Source organism: Anolis carolinensis, chromosome 3 (genome assembly GCF_035594765.1).
Source record: "Anolis carolinensis isolate JA03-04 chromosome 3, rAnoCar3.1.pri, whole genome shotgun sequence".
NCBI lineage: Eukaryota > Metazoa > Chordata > Lepidosauria > Squamata > Dactyloidae > Anolis > Anolis carolinensis.
This window is the reverse complement of record NC_085843.1, coordinates 2529124-2544416: the sequence shown is the minus strand read 5'-3', so window position 1 is coordinate 2544416 and position 15293 is coordinate 2529124. Positions and strand designations below refer to the sequence as shown.

Here is a 15293-nt window from a genome sequence, read left to right as displayed (position 1 = left end):
CGTTGGGCAAGGTAATCTGGACGAACGCTTGGGCTCTTGTTGGGGAACTTCCTGAAGACGGGTGTGATTCGTTGCTGGATACGTAAGTTACTAAGGACACTGGGCATAGACGGCGGGAGAAACTGTGTGGGCTTTTTCTGTGCAACTTGTGTTTAATCTTGATAGCTTGGACCTCCGTCGTCTTTTTGACGGACATTAATTACCTACTCTGGATTGACGCTGGACTGACTGACTGACTACGACCTTGGACTATCCCTTCTGTGGCTATCGGTGGGACTTGTGGAACTCTAGACGCCTGCACCTGGCTTTCGACCTCGGACCGGACTGGGACCCTGCTGACCGCCGTTACCCTGATTGATGTGCCTGGACCCGGATTTCGCTCGTTGCACGGAGGAGTAAACAGTCTGAGTTACTCATCTGTAGCTTTTGAGTAGCAGAGAGGAATCTGCTGCCAGTTTATTATGTTCATTCTGACCTCTGTTTATCAACTTTTGTTTGTTTAAATTGCCAGGCTGAAGTAAGCACTTTTGATTTAATCCGGATTAAACTCCTGTTTAATCCGGTTTATTCTTTCGAACCGTTTTAATTCAAACGGAGCGGATTCTGTTACTTTTCACACTGAAGTCAAGTGTTTGCCTAGTCCTTTGTTTCCTACGGGCATTTTTTAGTTCTGTAACTTCAATAAACTGTGTTTTACTTTATTTGGTGGCGTTTTGTCTTTGACAGAGTGATGGTATTTAGTGTTGTAAATAACTTGTAAATAAAGCCTTTAGAACCGCTGGGATCAGCAGATAATTAATGACTGAGGTGTCATTTGTCGGTGCCACTTTCACCACAGCCTGAGTGGTCTGACTGATGAGCAGAAGGTGAGACCTGACTCATCAATCGGTCAGGGGTGATGATTCCCTGACAACATGTGCTCCTGTTGTGCCCCACTGCTCCAACCTGAAGGTCTCCTCTTTCTTCTCCTTCATGCCACAGAATTGCCAGGACGCCCTTGCCAAGTGCTTTCGGTTCCTGGGGTGGTCCCTTCCGAAGAAGATCAACAGCAAAAAAGCGTGGCACGACCACCCCCAGATTGCAGAGAACCTCTGCCGGCAAATCGTAAGTCCTCATCCATTTGGGTCACCCTCCGCTGGATATGTTCCACATTGTCCATCTCCATCTAGAATTGCGTTGTCCAGAACTGGACACAGGGCTATTATTCCAGATGAGGAAGTCGGACCAAAGCCGAAGAGAGTTGGACTAGGACTAATAATAATAATAATAATAATAACTTTATTTTTATACCCCGTCCCATCTCCCCGAAGGGACTTGGGGCGGCTTACATGGGACCTTGCCCGACACAACAATATAATAACAGCAACAAGACAATAAAACAAATATCCCAACAATAAAACATCAGCATCAATAAAACAGTCATAAAAATCAACATACAGCATAAAATGTTAAAAACAGGAGACTAATACACAGATCTGGGCCAAAGTGCAGAATATTTCAAAATGGGGAGAGGTAGTTTCACAGCTAAAATAGTCAATAAAGTGCAATGTAATAATGGCAAAGCATCAATGATCCCTGATTTTTGGCATTATATTCCTGCTGATGCATCTTAGAGTCGCATGTCAGGGATCCCCAAAAAGCAGCACTTAGGATTTGAATTCTCAGACACAAGCAATATCTGCAGCGTGCACATTTCCACTGTTCCTTTCTGCTCTTCCCCTGCCTCTGTGCTCCTTTAATCAAGCACACTGGATCACTGTTTTTCAGCCAAGAACCCTTGCCGGATCACTGTTTATTATTGTTTCTGACTATTTACAGTTACTTACAGAGGGGGTCACGATGGAAGAGATGGAAGAGAGAGAAAGAGAAAGATTAAGCATACGGTCAGGGCTTTTATCTGTTTGCCATGCGTGGTTATCTCTATGTTGCCACCCCGGATATTACATGTTGATGAAATGGTAGAATTATGTGTATTAGGGAAATCATCCTCAAGGCATGTTTTATTAGAAGCACCAGATAATCGAAGGGTGAAGATGATGCTTCGGTGAGTGCCCAGATATGTCAGGCTAGAGAGGACCTCCACCCTAGGCAGGTCATATCTACACTGTCAGATAATCCAGTTCAAAGCAAATAATCTGGATTCAGAAACTGGACTATATGACAGTGTAGATGGGACCTCATTTTCCTACGTAGGCTGGATCTACACTGACATAGAACTGCATTCTGTGGCCAGTGTAGACCCATAAAATGTGGTTCAATACACTTCAAACTGTACTGAATGGGGCTAGATCTACACTGTCCTATATCCTTATATTTATCTCCCTTGACCTGGATTATATGAGTCTACACTACCATATAATCAAGTTCAAAGTAGATGGTCTGGTATCTGGACGAGCTGGTCATCGTCAACACCCAGGATAAGCGTTGCTTTGGCCCTTTCCTGCGCTCTTTGTTGCTCTGTTGTAGCTGGTTGCTACACTGGGTTCTCTGTACATTCCCATAAGGATTCCCTCCTTAAATAACTTTCCATTCTTACTTTCCAAATGGAATAGTTATTGCCATTAAGCCTGGCCATTGGGAAAGCTGCAAGATTCACCCCAGGATCCATCTTCCTTGTTTGCAAATAAATACAAAATGCAAAACAAAACAATTTCTTCTTGCTACAGTCTTTTGTGGATTACTTCTGGAACTGGTCTGAAACTGGACCTGAAACTGGGCCCATAACCTGTTACGGGTTTGTTGAAAAACAAACTGCGTGCAGCCCTGTCCAGACTTATCCAGCCCTTTGTTGTATCCACAATGAGCAAAAGAAAACAAGCCAGGACAATGGAAGAAAATCAAAATTTACTCTTAAGTAGCAGAGTCAAAAAATCACAAAAAAACTTCCAGCAACAAAACTCACATAACGTTCCTTGCATTAAACTCATGCATCTTCATAGTAGGCTCTCAGCAAGTATTCAGTAAGTCCCCAAAAGACATTACAAACATTTCCCAGATATACCCCGTTCAGGGAGTGGCTCAAGCCTGTTAGCCCTGATTGTTCCAATTACTCAACCATGAGTTGTAATTGACCAGGTGTTTTTCTCTTAACACACACATACACAAGTAGTGATCCCACAGAAACCTAGTCACATAGATGCATATACAGTCATATATATGCCAGTGTAGAAGAGACCTGGTTCTGCATTGACCAAGCAATATAGTTTCAAACTGCATTAAATTGACTTAGTGATAGAAACCCACTGGGTGGTCTTTGGTAGGTCACATACTCTCAGCCCTAAAAAAAACAAAAACAAAAAAACAGCTGGAGTTGCCTGAAAGTCAGAAAGAAGCTGAAAGAAAACAATGGCCACAAATAACCCTTTTCCGCACCTTTCTGTTTGCATGGCCAGTCGTGGAAGCTCAAGGCGATCTCGGCCGTCTTGCTGCAGTGTTTGGATCACCTTCAGTGCCCCCAGGTGTCCATCCGGAGAGCGGCCGCCATCTTTATTGGTAAGATAAGGAGCGCCTGGTTTCCTAAGGCTAGATTGACATTGCTCTATATCCCAGGATGTGATCCCAGATTATCTGGCAGTGTAGATTCATATAATCTGATTCAAACCAGATAATCTGGGATCCGATTTCGATCCATCCTACAGCCCCTTCTACACTGCTATATAAAATCCAGATTATTTATTATTTTATTTACAGTATTTATATTCCTCCCTTCTTTCTCACCCCGAAGGGGACTCAGGGCGGATCACAATATGCATAGACATGGCAAACATTCAATGCCATAGACATATGACACACAGAGACAGAGACACAGAGGCTATTTAACATTTTCCAGCTTCCGGCTTCATGAGAGTATGCTCGATTCCAGCCACAGGGGGAGCGGCCGCTTAATCGTCCATTTGTAACACCGAGTCCTTGATGGAGTACTTCCTCATTCCTTGTTCATGATGAAGGGAGATTTGGGTTTATGCAGGCTGATCAAAGCAATGTTGATGTGGGAAATCTTGAAGGCTCTGATGATGCTGGGAATGTTGAAGGCTTGGAATTGTCAGAGAGGCCACAAGCTGGCGAGGAAACAGAAAACAATGAGAAGGGTGACCTTTCACTAGATTCAGAACATCAACAAGCTCCAGGTGTTTCGGGCAGCGAGTCAGAGGAATCTTCCTTAGATAGAGATACAAGGTTGAAGCTGAAGGTTCATCGGCCCAGGGGTTCCCTCAGAATAGCTGGTAAATGCGTGGGAAGCCAAGGGCAGAGAAATGCCTTTATGGCTTGTAAACATGGCTAAATACGGGAGAAACAGAAAGTGATTTCAGATGAAGCAACATTGATCTTTGGAAGCACATCTACTGCTTTGTTTAAGCTCATGGAATAAGACTCTCGTTTGTGTTCATACCTGGAAACAGTGTTTTGCTTTTTGCTATGAAATTCATGGTGCCTTGTTTTTCAGGACTAATTTTCTACATCTGAGACTTGGATTTATATTCTGCAAATTACTTTTACTATTGGATTATATTGTTTTTACTGAGTGCCATTGCATTTGGATGTTTGCTTTCTTTACTGCTTTTTATTCAGACTTTGCTATCTTTTATCAATAAACTGTTTGAACCTAGCCTGCTGTGGTGGAGTGTGTGTTAAGAGCAAGGTGAACCAGCGCTGAGCTGCAACATTCCTTTCCACACACTGCTGGAAAATTTTATGGTGTCGTAAATTAGTTAAATTAGCCTCCCCACATAAGCGGTACCTAAATTACCTACTTGACAGATGCAACAGTCTTTCGGCTGCATAGGTCAACAGCAAGCTGGACTATTAATGGTCAGGAACTTACCCTGACCTGGGCTGGCTTCGAACTCATGACCTTTCAGTTAGTAGTGATTTATTGCACCTGGCTACTAACCAGCTGTGCCACAGCCCAGTCCAATTATCTGCTTTGAACTGGATTATAGGGCGGTGCAGACTCATATAATCTGGTTCCAAGCAGTTAATGCGGATTGTCTGCTTTGATAATCTGAATTATATGGGAGCGTAGATCCAGCCATGATCTTTTGTGTAGGATGGAGGGGGAGGTTGTGTCAGGGGATGCTGGGATAGGGAGTTGAATCGATCATCCACCACCCTGACTGTTTGATGAGTCAGTTCTCTCCATCTGCTCACCCGAAGGACCACTTGATGCAGCAGCAAAAGTGGTACCAACAAAACAATAGCCCAGTTGTTGTTTTACTTCTGATCCCAGCAGGTCTAATTACTTTATTTTACAAGATATTTACAATTACTTAAAGCCATAACTCTCCAGACACATGACACTTCTTCTCCGCTGGCCAAGGCTGTTATCAGTACTGCATTCCTCAGTTCATGATGAAAGTTCCGGTCAGACAGTTCAAACGGAAGCTCTGACCTATTGGTCCTGTGGGCAATCAATCAAGCTGGCTTGTGCTTAACCCATGCACTGCTGGAATGCTCTGCCGGAAACACACAGTTGCAAACACCCAACAGCATAACCTGATATAACATTTCACTCTAACAACAGAATACACTAACAGATTGCGATGCTTAATGTGTCTGTTTGTGCTGCGTTGTCGTAGAAGGTGTTATAGAGTAGTGAGTCTTTCATCCTGTAAAGATGTCAGAAAGAGGGAGAAATCTTTTTTAAAAATCCCACCACTGACACCAATTGCGGAGATGTGGAGATGGAGGTTGTTTTTAATTATATATTATATTATTGTTATATATTTTATATTATCCGCTGCCACCAATATAAAGATGTTTTGTTTAAAAGCTTCCACCAAAGGTAAAGATGTTTATTTATGCTGCCACCAAATTATTGAGGTTTTATAATGCTGCCACCAGATGTCAAGGGGATCATCAGTTCTTGCCACCACTATAGGAATACGTAGCCACTAGCTACTTAGATAAGAGACTTTTAAAATTTTATTTTTGTTCTTTCTCTTCTTCTTGTTTATTTTTGATGAATATGTGTATATGTCAGAGACTGAGGTGCTTGAAGAACAATAACACGTTTATTGAGGCACAAGCTTAATGGTTACAATAACTTTTCTTCTTCGAGGCACTTTGACTAACAGTTGCAATAACAGAATGAGGTGATTCAAACTTCTTAAAATGTCACTTCTTTCTCCACTGCTTTAACCTGCAGTCACCCTGTGAATTTCAATCACAGACTATCTGTTCCTTATCTGGAAACAGACTACCTTAAAATAAGCCACCAAACTTATTTTTAAACTGACTCAAATAAACTCTTGAGTCTCCCTGATCCCCTCAACTGAGAATCAGACTTCCCTGTACCTTATCAGGGCACAGACTACTTAAAATCAACCTTCCCTGTGGTTCTCTGACCACAGACTGAGTTTCCCTCCAAATTCTGCTCTCTCTTCAGCTAAACGCAGTTGGCTCCGCCCCCTTCTCCATGGCAACCACTCATGAGAGCAGAGTAACTGAAATACTGACTCTTTTAAAACACAGTTAAACATGACATCTGTAAACTAAAAAATCGCACTTCGTTACACATCCTTTGCATGACTACCTTTGGACTGTATTAAAACAAGAAATGTAGTCTTCAAAAGTTTTCCAAGAATTCTCAGAAATGATTGCCAGGGGTTCTGGAATGACGGTCCTTTTAATATCCGTGGATGTCATTCATCTAGCCCTGGAGACTTGAATTCATTTGGAGTAGCCAGGTATTACTGTACTGCCTCTCTACCTATTCCGTGCCACATTTCCCCATCTGTGGCCCGTTCTATACTGCCGTATAAAATCCAGAATATGTGGCAGTGTAGGCTCATATAATCCAGTCCAAAGCAGAGAATGTGAGTTATCTGATTTAATAATCCAGATTATATGGCAGTGTCGAAGGGGCCTCGGAGAGCTCCATATTCTCCCAGCTGCATCATAAATCTGCCGGATCTTGATAAACATTCTTAAGGTGCCTCTACACCAGGCATGGGCAAACTCCGGCCCTCCAGGTATTTTGGACTATTTATTTATTTATTTATTTACACTATTTATATTCCACCCTTCTTTCTCACCCCGAAGGGGACTCAGGGCGGATTACAATGAACACATATATGGCAAACATTCAATGCCAGCAGACAAACAACATACATTAGACAGACTCAGAGGCATTTTTTAACATTTTTCCAGCTTCACGATTCCGGCCACAGGGGGAGCTGTTGCTTCACCGTCCAAGAGTGGCTGTACTTCCTCATTCCTTTCCTCGTGTTTTGCTGGCAGTTTTATGGTGTTGTAAATTAGCCTCCCGCATAAAGCGTCCCTAAATTTCCCTAATTGACAGGTGCAACTGTCTTTCGGGGCTGCATAGGTCAACAGCAAGCCGGGGCTATTAATGGTCGGAGGCTTAACCTGACCCGGGCTTTGAACTCATGACCTCTCGGTCAGTAGTGATTTATAGCAGCTGGTTACTAGCCAGCTGCGCCACAGCCCGACCCCAACAACTCCCACCATTCCTAACATTTCTGAACCGGATTATATGATCAGTGTAGACTCATCTAATGCAGACTGAGCTACATTGAACTGCATTAGAGGAGTCAACACTGCCACATAATCCATCCCCATGTATTCCAAAGCTGGGATATATGGCAGTGTAGATGGGTCCTCCAACATCCAAATCCATTGGTGTGTCTGCACGCATCTTGAGTGCTAGCATGATGAGATGTGACATGTATGTTCCCCAATATGTCATGTTTGAAGACGTAATAGTTACAGCCTCCTTGATGGATGGGTCAAATTCCTCTCCTTTCCAGGCTGCCTGGTCCAAAGCACAGAGCCGGCCGCCATCTCTCCGGACAAAAAGGAGCTGATCGTCTTGTGTAAGTAAAGCTATCAGAGGCCTCAAACACAAAGGTGCTCATCTCCATTTCTAAGCCAAAGAGCCAGCATTGTCCATAGGCACCTCCAAGGTCATGTGGCCGGCATGACTGCATGGAGCGCTGCTACCTTCCCGCCGGAGCAGTACCTATTGATCTACTCACGTTTGCATGTTCTTGAACTGCTAGGTTGGCAGAAGCTGGGGCTAACAGTGGGAGCTCACCCTGCTCCCTGGATTCAAACTGCCGACTTTTCGGTCAGCAAGTTGAGCAGCTCAGCAGTTTAACCAGCTGCACCACCAGGGATATTAGGGATATTATATTATTATAATATATTATTATTATTATTATTATTATTATTATTATTATTATTATTATTTTACATGTACATAACAACACAGCACACATGCACATGAGGTCTAAGTATCTGGGATTCGTCTCTGAATATCGGGCTCTTTTTGTAGAATGTGCACAAATATTATTATTATTATTATTATTATTATTATTATTATTATTATTATATATCGGGCTCTTCCCAAGGGTCTCAGATATTAGAGGTATTTTTGTAGAATGTGCACTATTATTATTATTATTATTATTATTATTATTATTATTATTATTATTATATATCGGGCTCTTCCCAAGAGCCTCAGATATTAGAGGTATTGTTGTAGAATGTGCACAAATATTATTATTATTATTTTATTGTATGACACAGCAAACAAGATAGGCATGCTGGATTTCGTATCACAAAACCACAAGTCGAACACTTCCCAAGTGTCTAGGACTCTGTGATGTATTTTCGGATGATGCGCACAGATCCCAGCAGGGTGGCCTTTTGCAGCTGGCAGATCGTGATTTTGTCAATGTCTATTGTTTCCAAATGCCGGCTGAGATCTTTTGGCACGGCACCCAGTGTGCCCATCACCACTGGGACCACCTGCACTGGTTTCTGCCAGAGTCTTTGAAGTTCAATCTTGAGGTCCTGAGAGTGGCTGAGTTTTTCCTGTTGTTTTTCCGTCAATGCGACTGTCACCTGGGATGGCGACCTCAATGATCCAACCCTTTTTCTTTTCCACAACTGTGATGTCTGGTGTGTTGTGTTCCAGAACTTTGTCAGTCTGGATTTGGAAGTCCCACAGTATCTTTGCGTGTTCATTTCCCATTACCTTTGCTGGTTTGTGATCCCACCAGTTCTTTACTGCAGGGAGGTGGTACTTGAGGCATAAATTCCAATGAATCATTTGGGCCACATAGTTGTGCCTCTGTTTGTAGTCTGTCTGTGCGATTTTCTTACAGCAGCTGAGGATATGATCAATGGTTTCGTCGGTTTCCTTGCACAGTCTGCATTTTGGGTCATCAGCTGATTTTTCAATCTTGGCCTGAATTGCCTTTGTCCTGATGTCTTGCTCCTGGGCTGCAAGGATCAGGCCTTCTGTCTCCTTCTTCAGGGTCCCATTCATGAGCCAGAGCCAGGTCTTCTCCTTATCAGCTTTTCCTTCAATTTTGTCAAGGAACTTTCCATGCAATGTTTTGTTGTGCCAGCTGTCAGCTCTAGTTTGTAGTGCGGTTTTCTTGTACTGGTTTTTTGTCTGCTGTGCTTTGAGGAGTTTCTGATTTTTGACTTCAATCAAAGCAGGTTCTTCACTTTGCTTTCCATCTTCTGCCAGGGCATGTTCTTCTTCTTTGACTGCTTGTTTGACTTGCAAGAGTCCTCTGCCCCCTGATCTTCTAGGCAGATATAGCCGGTCAACATCACTGCGAGGGTGCAGTGAATGATGAATGGTCATGAGTTTTCTTGTTTTTCTGTCCAAATTGTCCAGTTCCATCTGTGTCCAGTTTATGATGCCAGCAGTATATCTTATGACAGGTATGGCCCAGGTGTTTATGGCCTTGATGGTGTTGCCTCCATTGAGCTTGCTTTTGAGAATTTTTTTGACCCTTTGTGTGTATTCTTTGCTGACCACAGTCTTCACATGTTCATGCTTGATGTTGTCCAGCTGTAATATGCCCAGATATTTATAGGCCTCTGGCTGGTGACACTTTATTGTTTGGCCATTGGGCATATTTATGCCCTCACTTTCAATGATTTTTCCCTTCTTCAATGCCACTGTTGAACATTATTATTATTATTATTATTATTATTATTATTATTATTATTATTATTATGACACAGCAAACAAGATAGATATGCTGGATTTCATATATTATTATTATTATTATTATTATTATTATTATTATTATTATTATTATTATTATCATCATCATTGTTTATACCCCACTTTTTCTCTCCACACGAAGACCCATAGCATTGAGCCATGGCACACTGTGATGTCCATCTGCATCTATGTCATAGCGTAGACGTCAATTCTGATCCGTTTTCTCTCCCTTGTGGCCCTCAGCCCTCTCCAAGCTGCACCGGGACCCGGACCCTTCCGTGCGCCTGGCGGCCTTGCAAGCCGTGCGCATGGTGCAGGAGGCCAATGGGGCCTGCGCAACTTCCCCTCGGAGCCAGACCTCCTTGCACCGCCTTTCCAGCCAGGAGCGGCCGGAGGGCTTCTCCAACCGAGGACGATGGGACCCGCTGGACCCGGCGCTGACCCACCGGTGGAACCCAGCCTCGCCCTCCTCCTACCGGATCGTGCCCAACATCGCCAAGAAGAGGCCACCCAACTCCAACCGCCAGGCCTGATGCCCCGACCCAGACAGAAGGGTCACCGTGTGAAGAATTGGGGACAACCCAAGGAGAGAGAGGCTCAAGGACGCAGCCCAACAGGAGCAGAGCTGTAGGTGAAAACAGACGGAGACGGGGACTCTGTGGGCTAGATTCAGCTCCTGTCCTGGAATGAAGAGTGCTGTCCACACTCGACCCAGTTGATTCCATGTTCCCATCCCAAGGAACTGGAAGCTCAAGGCAAACTCTGGGAAGGTGAGTTTCCATTGCAGAACAAGAAAGGCTTCTCTGACAGAAGCTTTGCCAACAACACAGGGAGTAAAGCAGGGATAGAGCCATAGATTAATAGAGATTGAAAACACCACATGGGCTATCTAGTCCAACCCCTTTCTGCCATGTAGGAAAAGCACAATCAAAGCACACTCGACAGATGGCCCTCCGTTTGGACAGATGGCCATCCGTTTTTAGAGGTCATAACCTTTTACAAAACCAGGAATCTCCAAAGCCTTTTTTGAAGGGTCAACATTTTGGAAATTGGGTTGAAGCTGTGGCGCAGGCTGGTGAGCAGTCAGCTGCAGCCAGCTGCAACAAATCACTCTGACCAAGAGGTCATGAGTTCGAGGCCAGCTCGGAGCTGCATTTGTCTCTGTCTTTGTTCTATGTTAAGGCATTGAATGTTTGTCTTATATGTGTAATGTGATCTGTCCTGAGTCCCCTTCGGGGTGAGAAGGGCGGAATATAAATACTGTAAATAAACTGTAAATAAATAATAAGCCAGAAAATAGTAAACTTTTGCCTATGTGGCTTTGCCTCTGCATATGCCCCTCCCTTTCTGTGAGCTGGTGCCTTTCTCCAGGAAGTTCCAAACAGAGAAGAAAGCTCAGAGTAAACAAGTTAGGTCATTGGTATCACTTGTGCCAAGTGAGTGTGGAAGGTGAGGAAGACCCTCAGCCATTGGTCAATTTTAGATAAGCCAAGATATACATTCTTTGTTTGAAACGCACATGTTGCGACGGCCATTTGCATGGTACGGACCCATTAGAGTGGGTGCCTACAGCTGTTTGCCTTATCATTAGCTGTGATAACAATAAAAGGCTTGCTTTATTGCTCTCTTGGAATTCTCTCCTTTACTTCTCCTCCGGGCCAGTCCCCAACAGGATTGCTGTGAGTTTTCCAGGCTGTGGGAGGGACTACAGACCATGTGACCAGATCTGGGACTATTCAGACTGAGACTCCATTTAAGAAGTCAGTTTGCATCAGAAGTCAAGAAATCAGTACAGTTTAGAAGTCAGTCAGTACAGTATATGATGGATGTGAATGATGGATGTGAGGTGGATGTATTGAGACTCACAGCCTTCCGTCTCAATATTCCCCTCAGTTTGGCAAACTCAGCATCTGCTTGTCAGCACGAACAAATTAGATTGTGTCGCTATCTGCGAACTTGGCAGTAATCAATCTTTATTTACAGTATTTACATAGAAGCAGCCGCTGCTGCCCCGAACACATGTTGCTTGTACCATTGGAAGCTTCAGAATCTCTTAATTTTTCGTGGTTTGAAGAATTGTATGTTAAGAGATTCTGAAGCTCCCAATGATCTCTGGGGGGAGGCTTTTCAAGCTGCAAATCATGTTCTCAATAGTATACGATTCTCAGTGTTATAGTAAAGTCAGTGTCAGTATGCTGCAGTTTGTATTGAGTCAATGTTCAGTAATGTATTGGACCGAAAAGCATGCAACAGAGAAGAGACTAAAACAGAATGATTTAGAGAACTTCCAGAAGCAGTCTCTCCTGACGTTTAACCCACATCTATGGCAGGCATTCTTAGAGGTTATGAGAATGCCTGCCATAGATGTGGGCGAAACGTCGGGAGAGAATGCTTCGGAACATCGCCAGACAGCCTGGAAAACTCACAGCAACCCAGGGATTCTTCATGGTCTCCAGTTCTTGATCCTTTTAGTCACCCTCTTCCTCTGGACATCTTCCAGCTTGGAGTCAATATCTCTTTTGAACTGTGTTGTTTAGAATTGGATGCTTACTGACCCCGCACTGTTTTTAGCATCTATATCAGGCATGAGCAAACTTGGGCCAAAACACCCAGAGGGAGGGCCAAAGTTTGCCCATGCCTGATTTATATGAACGATTCAGTGCCCTGTTTAGCTAAAATTGACTCTCCTCCACCAGTAAATCAGGAACACAAAGATGATGTACGCAGACGATCTAGTGCTCATCTCCCTCTCTCGGTTGGGTCTTAAAAACCTTCCGAAGGCTTTCAGTACCTACTGCCAAGGGGAATACCTCTCCATAAATTACTCCAAGACCAAGTTTGTGGTTTTTTGGTGGACACTGCATTGCAAAAGAGAGAAAGGCGGGAACATTTTTTGCAAAACGTTAATTATAATCACTAGCTGTGCCCGGCCATGCGTTGCTGTGGCAAAGTGGTGGTGGTATTGGTTACAAATTGTTCTGTAATTTTTATTTGACGTTATTTGTATTTTTTAATTAATTTTATTGTAAGTTATCTTTTTATTTATTCTATTTTATTATTTTCTTGTATTATTTTTAATTATTTTCTGTTATTATAGTATTTTATTGTATTAATTTTTTAGTGTTTTATTATTATTTTTTAGTGTTTTTTATTATTTTTTATTGGGTTGCTAGGAGACCAAGTTGGAGGAGCTTAACCTTCTTAGTGGCAGCAATTGGATAAAAGCAATTATTCCTTTCCCTCTAATTAGGACTTTATTTTTCTTTTGTTTTTGTTGTATCAACCTAGAGGCGTGGATGATGGGTTGTGTTGTCAAATTTCGAGGTTGGGGGGCCTGTAGTTTTGTTGTTTTGTGGGTCGCTGTGATGCCATCACTCTTTTATATATAGAGGTAATAGTAGTAATAATAATTTTCTACTCTTCTGCACCAAGCAGATAGATCTCTGATCTCTTTAATATAATAACAATGACTTTTATTTGCAGAGATTTAATTACCAGGTGCATTCTGGACCCATTTCGGAGGCATTTACACTGGAAGGCCTGACCTGACAATGCAAAATGGATCAACTTATCAACCATGTCCATTGACCCAAGAGGACTCCGTAGCTTCATTGTGGATGGTATGTTGCCCCCCCCCCCCCGCCCCCATAAACACTTCATCCAGACCAGTGGTTCTCAATCTGAGGTCCCCAGATGTTTTTGGCCTACAACTCCCAGAAATCCCAGCCAGTTTACCAGCTGTTAGGATTTCTGGGAGTTGAAGGCCAAAAACATCTGGGAACTCCAGGTTGAGAAACTGATCCAGACAAAGGATGCATCTCCACTGGAGAATGAATGTGGTTTGACACTACTTGAACTGCCATGGCTCAATGCTATGGCATCTTAGGAGCTGTAGTTTGACAAGGTCTTTCACCTTCTCTTCCAAAGTGTACAAGTAACTACATCTCCTAATACTGAGCTATGGCAGTTCAAGTGGTAATAAACTGTGTTAATTTGACAGTGGACATGAACCCAGAGATGTTTGTATGTGTGACTTGCCGTGATTCCATGGAATTTATGGGCTCTTCTTAGATAAGGAATCCTCAGAGGTAGTTTTGTCAAGAAATTGTTAAATTGAGACACCTTCACCTTCCGTCTCAATTTACCTTCTCCTCCGGCGATCTGGCTATCTGCACAGTTGCACAGAAATAAACACACACTTCCCAGCTGTCAGCTGAAACCAGCGGCTCTTGTCTTTATTGAGGTTATATACACTATTTACATAGTCTTGCCAGAGCATAGCATGGGAAGAACACTCCTTCTCTGCTGTCACCTCCCACATTCCACAGCAATGACAAATGTCCTGTTGTGTATCCGGAAATCAATCACTGTTTCCCTCTAGCAATCAATCTCTACTCTATGCGATTAACTCTTACATTACTGGAATGCTGCATTACAGGCATACACAATCAGTTTGCTTTAAACCATAAGTGAAATTTCACAACTAAACAAAACCATAGCTTAACAGGTTTGGCCAGTTCTGTCCTCTGATACATAGCCTAAAGCATTGATTCCCAAACTTTGCAGGTTTGGGACTTCAACTCCCAGAAGCCTTGGCTGACTTGACCAATACACCCTAATTCTGGGATCTGAAGTCTGAAACATCTGGAGATCGAATCTTTGGGAATCAAGGGAGAGCATTTGAGACTCATTTGCAGACTCCACCCAGGAACTAAAGCCAAGGCTGACCCTGTTTAACTTCCAAGAACGAATAGGATCTGCTTCTTCTCTTATTATAGAGAACTAGATTATATGGCAGTGTAGACTCAGGCCCCTTCTATACTGCCCAAAACCCAGGCTATCAAAGCAGATAATCCACATTTAGTGCCAGTAGAGTCTCACTTATACAAGCCTCGCTTATCCAAGCTTCTGGATTATCCAAGCCAATGTTTTCAATATATTGTGATATTTTTGGTGCTAAATTCGTAAATACAGTAATTACAACATAACATTACTGTGTATTGAACTACTTTTTCTGTCAAATTTGTTGTCTAACATGATGTTTTGGTGCTTAATTTGTAAAATCATAACCTAATTTGATGTTTAATAGGCTTTTCCTTAATCCCTCCTTATGATCCAAGATATTTGCTTATCCAAGCTTTTGCCGCCCATTTAGCTTGGATAAGTGAGACTCTACTGTAATATTAATTTTGACCGCCCTCTTGTGGCCACGTAGAAATCAGCATCCAAGGCCAGATTAACAAGGATTACTTTGCAAACACCTGATTCCACCCAAACATGAAAGCTAAGCAGGGTTAGCACT

At 42.9% G+C, this 15293-nt stretch overlaps 1 protein-coding gene across 1 annotated transcript in view; it reads left to right on the top strand.

The window, feature by feature from the left end:
* The window catches only part of LOC134297306 (maestro heat-like repeat-containing protein family member 7), a 61479-nt gene that overhangs the window by 45624 nt on the left and 562 nt on the right, over nucleotides 1–15293 (top strand). The window contains exons 19-23 of the mRNA XM_062974397.1: nucleotides 982–1104; nucleotides 3393–3492; nucleotides 7770–7835; nucleotides 10235–10761; nucleotides 13475–13611. Of these exons, the coding sequence (XP_062830467.1) occupies nucleotides 982–1104; nucleotides 3393–3492; nucleotides 7770–7835; nucleotides 10235–10524 (579 nt within the window). The 3' untranslated portion in view covers nucleotides 10525–10761; nucleotides 13475–13611. The remainder of the gene's footprint in view (nucleotides 1–981; nucleotides 1105–3392; nucleotides 3493–7769; nucleotides 7836–10234; nucleotides 10762–13474; nucleotides 13612–15293) is intronic.